Here is a 10,000-nt window from a genome sequence, read left to right as displayed (position 1 = left end):
GCTTTAGCTGGTACTCATGTTTCAGTTTTTACCTTAACCAGTGATTATATAAACAACTCCATCAGCCCAGGGGGTTAACATTTTCTTGGATACAGCCAAAAAATAAACTTGTACACAAAGGTTTCCAAAAACCAATCATGAAAATAACCCCAACCGCCCCCAAAAAAGATCAAAACAATATTCCCCTACGGTCTAGATAGAAAGGAAAACTGCATCATATTGTAAGACTGACTTCAGAATTGCTGCTATTATCCAATCAGTAATATAGAGAAAACAACAAATGTTTCCATCACTACCTCCAACCAAGAGACTACTATCCTTGTCAGATTTTTTATCATCATTCAATTTTAGAGTACGCCCTGTCTAAGGATACAAAGAGTTTCTCTTTTCATGACCCTTTACAATGGAGAGTGTTTGAAGAGCAGTAATTTTTCTGTACTTTTCTGAAGGCCAACATTTAAAAGATGCACGAAACAAAATCAATTTCTTTTTATGCAACCCATCTGTGTGTTCCAGCTAAGCAATAACAACTATACTCTCCAACCTCAAGTGCCAGTTAAACCATATTTGAATCTGGGGAAGACAAGTTACAAGACAAAGAAAATTTCATCAATGCTGAACCACTGCCAGCCTTATTTTTAAAGGAACTTTTACATGTATTGTATTAATGAGTAAACAACTTGGCAGACTATCGAAAGAAGTTATAGACACAATGTCTAAGAATCTAATAGGTGTTTATGTAATCCAAGACTTTGGGCTACAGATGATATCGATATATTCCGAGAGCCACAATTTTAACTGCTATCGAACTAACCATCAAGCTTAATTTACACAGGGCCAGCCAAGATACTTTAATAGTTCTGTACAGGGCCTTCTGCTATAACAGGTTGTCTTAATATTTCTGAGACTAGCTGACTTCCATTAATGGTTCTAGAAGGTATTTTTGCTCTGTCGCTGCTCGTAGCAAACCTAGCAACTCTTCTAGAGGTTTCCTATTCTTCAATCTATTTCTGTAACTACTGAAGGAGCAAAAATGGCAAATACTACAAAAAGATGCACATTTTAGTAATCACAGTTTAAGTTTTCTACATTTCAAGCCAAAGAGCAAAGCACAGGGTAAATTCAAATGGGAACTTTGGGTATCAAATGTGAATGGAATGCACTGAACTGTACACAAAAACATTTCCTAGTCCAACCTGAATTAAACAGGTTGAATGTAGAAAAAATTAATAACTATGATTCATACAATGAAACTAAAAGAATGTCCATCAACATAAAAAAATTAAGAGCAATCTACCAATGGTAAATAATTGGTAGCTAGTGTATTTACACACAAGTAATAAGTGACTATTACAGTTTTGTGGGTAATGGTCCCTACCAAGAAACACAAATGACAAAATCCAACTCTCTCCATTATAAAAGCTAAATGGATTCACCTAGCCATAGCTAACATTGATCAACTATTCCCCTACCCTTAGACAAGAAAAAAACCTTAGGGATGGGTAAAAATAACAGAAAACTGTAGTTTTTACATACTACTGTGCTACTGTAATCATCAAAGTAATTTTAAAGCTATCAAAGAAATCCCCCCAATGAGAATGTCTTGATACTGTAAATACATATGTTTTCTGTTAATTGGTTCACACCCAGAGCTATTGCCCAAGAAAAATAATTAGCGACTGAGAACTTACTATATCACCTATACAGGCTTGGACATATCTTCCAATTTATCAGGATTTCACCTCATTTCGAACAAAGACTACAATATCACAGAATATACACTAGCCTTTCCTTCAATAAGCCATATTAATGGCTTCAGAGTAATTATTTTTCCATATTTACCTGTTGGGGGGGTGGGGGAAGATTGAGAGGGAGGCAGAGAATTAGATGGCAGGATACGGTGAAGCATGATATGAAGAGAAGAGGTTTGGTGGAAGGGGATGCATATGATAGAAGGCATTCGAGAGGATGCATCAGACAACCGACCCCATAATGCAGTGATAACGGTGGGAAAGATCATGAACACTTGGAATTACTGCCGTATGTATTTTTGCAGGCACATTTTCTTTACCGTACTGCATTTACTTCCCATTTACAGTGCGTTTAATTTTGTTTCATAAGAATATTGAATATTTAACCCTACAGATGGAGATCTCAACCTTTTATCAATAAATTTTCCACAGTGCTTAAGATACATGATTTGTAACTATCAATCTGACATTGAATACATAAAAAACTACCATAAATCAAGATCTATTAAAGAAAAGGAACTGCAATGGATACACAAAATCCGACAGGTTGGAAGTGTAACCACTTAAAGTAATCCCCTCTCAATAGACTTGAACATCAATGATCTTTGATGCTGCAACACCAATTTGATGTACCATTCAGTCATTTACAGCAGTCTCCACTACCAAAAGTCTTTGAAAAGCTTCAGAAACCTGCAGGTGGTTCATAATTCCCTGCAATAAAGGCTACTCAGGTCAAAGTCTTAAAAATGGATCCAATCTTCTGGGATATTGACAACATGGTATGTTTTTCATAGAGGCTAATGAAAGTGTACATGAATATTTAAATCATTCAATTTCTTACACACATCAATAATAATATTCCTTTGACCTTCCTGATAATTTACAAAGGCCACTGATTAAACTTGCCTTGAAACTGACCCAAACATAATTTGTGTCCCATAGCCTCAATCCAGCCAGGTAGTTCAGATCTACTGTACCGAGTAATCAGTAACTAAACAAAGGTGAACATCTCTGGCATTGAGTAAAACCAGCTGTGGCACTAGTTTAGCAGAACCTATGATGTGAAGGCAAGAGTAGGACTATTAGCACTGGCAATGTATTGTACAGATAAAAAAGTCCACAAATTAAAAATCATCACTGACTGTTGCAGTCCATATAATAATATACAAAAACGTATATTAAACACAGTAATGAAGGTAATATGAGAAATCCCAATACTCTAAGTGTAAGCTGATCAGGCTTGTTCAATCACCCTTCTCCTCACCATACTTCATGGTTTTCAACATTCCCATTTCTATACAGAAAATAAATGGAAGACCAAAACATTGGTTGAAGTTCTCAAGATCTTTTGCCCATTTTGGTAGGGTGCATTGGCAACAGATGGTGCTATTCAATTGTGTTTGATGTCTGCTGCTTGCTTACATACGTATGCCATTAGCTTATCAGGATGTGTTGCTAGATGTGATAAGCATTTTAGAATGGACTAATGTAAAGGAAAGTTAGTAGATTGAATCTATATTTGACTACAACTAGCATAACGTGTAAATTACAATAATGTACTGTAGTCCGAGAGTATTTACTCGATTACGGTCTGGGCCTTGTCAAGGCTAAGACCACTGTAAGAAGATCTTGTTATTAATGTATGTGGGGGTCTAAGCAAATACATGCCACTAGAAATAAAACACACTAAATACAAAATCAAAGTAGAACAGCTTTCCTGAACCTTTGCATATGTCAGTAAAATTAGACTAAAAGAAATCTTAGACAATACCAGACCTTCCACTACTTAAACTCGACTTCTCTCCTGATTTAGTTTTAGACACAGGAACTACTTCAAATGCCTTTCTAATATATGCTGTAAGTTATATTTGCAAAATTATATACACATTCAATATTGGGCCCAAACTAAACTTCCCTTTTTTGAATGTGTGAAAATTCATATTAGTAATGACCATACAGTACAGTACTTTAATGTTGATGTACATACCTTAGTGTGTAATAACAATAATAAAAATTTCATACCAGCCTATATAAAGAAAGTCTAATGAAATTAAACTAATACAACAATATTGATTAAGATATTTAAGGAATAATAGCAAAAATAATATTCTAAACCCCAACAAAGGAAGTTTCCAAATTAAATTTCTTTTCAACAAATATGTCTAGCTCTGAAACGTGTTTGATAAAGCCTTTGGGAACGAGGAACCACATATGGAAATGTGGTAAACCCAAAGAAAATGAAGAAGAAAGAAGGTAAAGAGTAGGATAGCTGAATAATAAGCCATAAAAGCTTATCACATTACCAGTGTAAAAGCACAAACTTATCAAAGAGAGAACTACCATTACAGTTTGTACCAAAAACTAAGTGCCTGGTGAAATGAGACACGATCCTCAAGCCCACAGAAATATTACCTAAATTAAGGTTAGCTATGTAGCTGAACAGCTAAATCTATACAATTAACTAGCTAACCTAGCACTAGTTATGTCCAAAAACAAAGAGTGTACAATACATCAAAGGAATGAGTGTTGCGCCTTATTATTACTAGCTAAGCTACAACCCTAGTTGGAAAAGCAGGATGCTATAAGGCCAAGGGCTCCAACATGAAAAAATAGCCCAGTGAAGAAAGGAAATAAGGAAACAAATAAACTATATGAAGTAACAATTAAAACAGAATATTTTAAGAATAATAACAACATTAAAACATCTTCCATATATAAACTATAAAAGAACTTATATCAGCCTGTTCAACATAACATTTGCTGCAAGTATGAACTTTTGAAGTTCTACCAATTCAACTACCCAATTAGGAAGATCATTCGAGAACTTGGTCACAGCTTGAATAAAGTCTAAATAGTTCTATAGCAGCAAGTGCAACACAAAAGTAGATCAATAGCACCAAGTGCCTTGCAAAGATCACGAAAAGCTGGAATAAAGACTAAATAGCTTTATAGCAGCAAGTGCTAAACAAAAGTAGCTCAATAGCATTAAGTGCCATGCAAAAATCAAGAAAAGACCAGCTATCATATAGCCTAAAATATATCCGAAGTACTGTACTCATAATAGCCATGCTGTCATACAAACCTGAAATATAAATGATATTGAAATAAATTGATAAAAAATAAAAAATGGGTCTAAATCAAATAAGATAATACATCCAAACCTGAAAAATTTCTAAACAAATAATTAATTAAAATCATTCATACTACTAGTATAAAATGCAAGGTGTCACTAAACTTGACTGAGACACCCTGTGGGTCTTACAATCATGCCACCCAGACCAAGAGCTTAGGACACTGTTCTGGATGTACAGCATATCATATTTCTTTTTATGTGGGGGGAATTATGGCATCATAAACATTTGGAGATTGATTATAAAGTCAATACTGTAATATAGGCCTACAATCCCTAAAACAAAAAATCCATTCATTGCAATTACAGCATTTTCCAGTAGATTAGTAAAAATAAATATTATACAGTACTCAAATCATCTGCACGTGTAATTATAGAGGCAAAGCCATTTTCCTCAACAAAGACCACTGATCAAAATAAAATAATAGCCTGAACACTATATAGAATATCCGGTTGATCTTCACAATACAGTATTTTTTTAAGTTGTGGATACTGCGCTTTAAATGAACCAAATACATTAGTCCAACAACCTAACAAAATGTTAAAATTGCCTATCACGCTTGTCGACTGACTGATATTCAAATACAGTGATACCTCTGGATACGAAAGTTTCTGCTTACGAAAAATTCAGGATACGAAAAGCGATAAAGATTTTTATGCCCCAGTATACGAAAAAATTTTCAGGATACGAAAAGCTTACAAGATCCCAACTCGTCGCCGAGAGTACAGTACCTTTTTTTTTCAGGGTATCAACCCTTAATTCAGGTGTACAGGTAACAATACACCTTCACTGATCCAAATGCTTTACATACAGTACCGTAACTTTTATACAGTAGTAAAGAAAATGGACCGTTTTCTTAGGGCTTGGAGGGGATAACTAGGCTATAACTACATTATTGAATAATCTCATGGTGGTTTCTGGAATGGATTAGGCTGTTTTTAACGGTTGGGTTAATTATTGAAAGATAGAAATGGCTGCATTGCATGTTTATTACTACAGTTTAGCGTGTTTATGAAAGAAAAGGTGACTTTTTGTAAGGCTTGGAACGGATTAGGCTATTTACATGTAAAACGCGACTCAGGACACGAAACCGTATCCTGAACGGATTACTTTCGTATCCTGAGGCATCACTGTACTTCTAGGATACCTAAATATTTGCTTAATAAGTACTGTAAAGTACTGCATATGTATGCAAATTGGCCCAACAGAAAAATTTTCTTCAACAGACTGTACTGTATTCAATTTTCTTCATCATCATTTGTCAGACAGTCAAGTTCATAAAAGGTCCCACTAACAAGAAGGAAACAAACCCCATCAAAACATGTAAAGAAAGACAAAATCCACCTATCACTGAAGCTGCAAGGAAGATATCGGTGTTGATTACATACTGATTCCCATACAAGTTCAAACACTGAGACAACACTGGGAGAAGTTTTCTGCCTTGAAAAATTTATCAAGAACACAGTTGCTGTGATAAAAAACCTTGATATACCGGTAACAGCAACTGTTGTGAGGTGTGAAAGAATTCAAATGAATATGAATAAGTGCGCAAGTGGCATAGGGGCATGCGACTTTTGGTATTTAAGATACTTCAAAATTATTTTCTTTTAAATCTTTAAAACATATACGTAGAAGAGTATAAGAAAAGTGGTCCCAATAACCAATTTTGAACAAAACGGGTCCCAGTTTTGCCCATTAGAAGAGTAGCAGTACCAACAATGAATGGGACAGCTCTTCTTTAAAAGTTAGTAGACTTGAATGGAAATGCAAACAAGATGGTGATCTTTTCTCTATGCTTCTAAGGTTAACAATTCTTGTTATACAATAGTCAACTCTACCGAACTGGTATTCAGATGACATGTCTAAGCTAACCAGTTCTATTTCCACTATGAGTATTGATAAATAAAAATTTTTGCAGCTAAATAAGATAAAAAAAAAAGCACTGACTACAGACATTTTCCATTACTACTCTCTGCCCAAGTATTATAAACTGTGCCTGCAGGCAGTATTAACCCAACGAGACACTGATCACCCAAAACAGGGCACAAACTATGCAGTACTTTCATAATTATATGTGAGGCCTATCATTAACCCATCAACAAGGTAACAACATGGACATCGCCAATAAAGAAATTATGAAAATCATAAGCAGTTCCAATCTTGCTTGAGGGTTCACTCAGGCACATTATTCAATTTGACTCCTTATTTGCTTTCCTCACTGGACTATTTTACGTTGGAACTCTTAGGCTTATAGCATCCAACTTTTCCAACTGGTAATAACAATAACAATACTAGGCATGCAGTTAATTCTCATAGTCAGGCCTTCTCCATCATAAGGCTCAACACTACACTGTTCTAGAAGCGTTATTCCAGCTGTGACCAAGTTGTGGAACAATCTACCTATTCGGGTAGTCGAATCAGTAGAGCTTTAAAAGTTCAATGTTGCAGCAAATGTTCTGACGTTGAACAGGCTGACATAAGTCTTTTTATAGTTATATATGTATTATCTGTTTTAATGTTAATGTTTTTTAAAATATTTTACTTAAATTTTTCATTACTTCTTATATCGTTTATTTATTTCCTCGTTTCCTTTCTTGCTGGGCTATTTTTCCCTGTTATAGCATCTTACTTTTCCAACTATGGCTGTAGCTTGGCTAGTAATAATAATAACAATAATAATATTAATGATAATTATAATGCTATAACAAGCAATCTCAAATCTCAATTTGCCCTGTAAAAATTATACATCTAGACCATAGAAATTACAGTACAGTATTGGTAAAAATTGTACTAGGAATGAAGGGCCGAGAAACCTGGTAAGGATGCCCTAACTACACCTACTACAATTGCAGAAAGGATCCTGTTGAAAGAAGGTGCAAGAAAGAGTATAAAATGGTATACACTAAGCACATACCATAAGCACCAATCCTGCCATAATTATTTAAACATCCCTCTGTACTACATTTTCCACTGTAACATGGACAGGAAAATTATAGAACACAAATCACAATCCAATCGTACATTAAGCATTTAGCTTCTGGATATCTTACTACAGTACAGTGTTGAAAAATACCTAACAAAATTCCAAGGAGCAAAACGTCTCCCTCAATAAAGAATGGAAAATTTTAAATTACACCTAAAATATATAGGAATATACAGCACATGCAACAAAAATACATTATTACCACATCTAAGTACTCCTCACTGACCAGATTAAGTAACTACCCAATCCTAAACATAAAAACACTAGAATATTCTACATTACAAACACTGCACAGTATAAAATGTATACAGTACTGTACAGTGCAATTAGATTTTGAGTCTCATCATTAGGGAAAACTATTCTTCTTCAGCTAACCGAATTTTTTTCATATATCCAAACATATTTTCACAAATACTAGGTCTATTAATTTCTTGATTTTAGCCAACACTTTAAAAGAAATATATTAATTGCAAAATCATGATAAATATGTAGTAGTACATGTATTCAACAATGGGGGGCACCTGATTTCACATACATCTCCTTCCTTTATAGTTTCATATTATATAAGAATATAAAAGCCAAGTGAAATCTAACTAAAAGTAATAAAACTTTCCCACAACTAACCCATCCTGAAATAATAACAGCCGTAGGCATGATAGATTATATCAGCATCATTGAAAGATACATCCTAACCTATCGTGAGGAAAATTTGTCCATAATTTTCAGACTAAATTGCATAAAAATTGCAAAATTTCTTAAAGCAATCACTACACAAATGTGTGGTAAAATTATTGGATAAAAACTATATACATTATTATTTTATATGCCTTAACTGTAAATACAAGGAGGATGCCCAAGTGGGGCCAACCTAAGCAGGAGTTCATGAAAACCTAGGACAGTATAAATGGGGAACTGTGTCCTATGCAACCTAACAACTTGTCAAGTAGAACAGTGTCATAAATTGGGATAAGCTATTTTGCACCCTAACGAGTATAGAGTTTTGAAACTTTATCATGTTCAATATTTCATGACAATAAGCTGGGAAATGTCTATCATAATATGGTGCGGTTAGGTCCAGTTTTCCTGCCTGATACATTAACAGTCATAAAGTTTACATTAAAGCATAACAAACGTATTGCAACAGCATTGCAAAAATACCCTTTACCCTTGTTTGACAGATTGATATGATAAAGTTGGCAAGATTTAAACTAGGCCTAGCCTACCAGTTTGTAAACAAAGTTTGAGCCTATTCTAGGTTAGGTCTAAGCCTAGGTGTCGAAATGAGACTAGGTCTAGACTAATACCAAAGCAACAGGCCATGAAAATAGTTTAGGAAAAATAATAAATTTGGGAAACTGCCGTTAGGCTATAACATGCTGTCTCACCTGAGTTGTGTAAGGATGTGTTGCAAGATCAACGGCATCCTGAACTAATCTCTCCTTCAGGAGGCCACTAAGCTGGGTGTGAGGAAGCCTTACTAATTCGGCCCTACCAGCTTCATAAGCGTCCAAATAACGAGACGGTGTGGTACTGGATGCTGCCGTGGCCAAAGGCATTGGTATAGAATGCAAAGGACCCTCGCCGGGGGTTGATGCCGTAGATCCTGATCCCCTAGAACCCCTGGATGAACGTGATGATCTGGCCCCTCTGGAACCTCCTCGTGGAGGGTTGTGTGTGAGGGCATGTTCTCGGGAAGCCAACTGTGCTTCTTCGACAGTGAAATAAACAGAAGCCGCCCCCTCCTCCCGAAGCATCATGACAGCTCCCAAAAGGGCATTTCGATGCCCTGGGTTAACCACACCGATGGCGTCGAGGTCAGGGGCGCCGATTTGTTTGCATATCTCCAGGTCATCGTAACCGTTGTCGATAAATGAGTCGGAGTACTGTTCCATGTGGAGTGACTTCAGCCACTCTGTAACAATGGTCTCCTCCATCTCCATATCACTGAATGACACCGCCACTAACACTCCTTACACTTCCATTAACCCATTTCATTTACAAAGTTACGGAGGTGTTGCAACACGTCTTACCCATACACCACTTGACACTTGACTGTTTACATCCACGGCCTCACAGCTCCCTCGTAGCCTTAACTGTTAAAGCTACCAACAGATGGCACTGCTATGCAGTTCCAG

At 35.8% G+C, this 10,000-nt stretch overlaps 1 protein-coding gene across 6 annotated transcripts in view; it reads right to left on the bottom strand.

The window, feature by feature from the left end:
- The window catches only part of LOC137640070 (uncharacterized), a 1,165,168-nt gene extending 1,155,227 nt beyond the window's left edge, over nucleotides 1-9,941 (bottom strand). For 4 of the 6 annotated variants that reach the window (XM_068372504.1, XM_068372506.1, XM_068372505.1 and 1 more), the window contains exon 1: nucleotides 9,251-9,941. In XM_068372504.1, the coding sequence (XP_068228605.1) occupies nucleotides 9,251-9,805 (555 nt within the window). In that variant the 5' untranslated portion in view covers nucleotides 9,806-9,941. The remainder of the gene's footprint in view (nucleotides 1-9,250) is intronic. The other 2 variants (XM_068372507.1, XM_068372508.1) reach the window with 1 other exon arrangement.
- Between the last annotated feature and the right edge of the window lie 59 nt (nucleotides 9,942-10,000).

This window comes from Palaemon carinicauda, chromosome 4, assembly GCF_036898095.1.
Source record: "Palaemon carinicauda isolate YSFRI2023 chromosome 4, ASM3689809v2, whole genome shotgun sequence".
NCBI classification, from domain to species: domain Eukaryota; kingdom Metazoa; phylum Arthropoda; class Malacostraca; order Decapoda; family Palaemonidae; genus Palaemon; species Palaemon carinicauda.
This window is presented reverse-complemented; position numbering and strand designations above follow the sequence as displayed.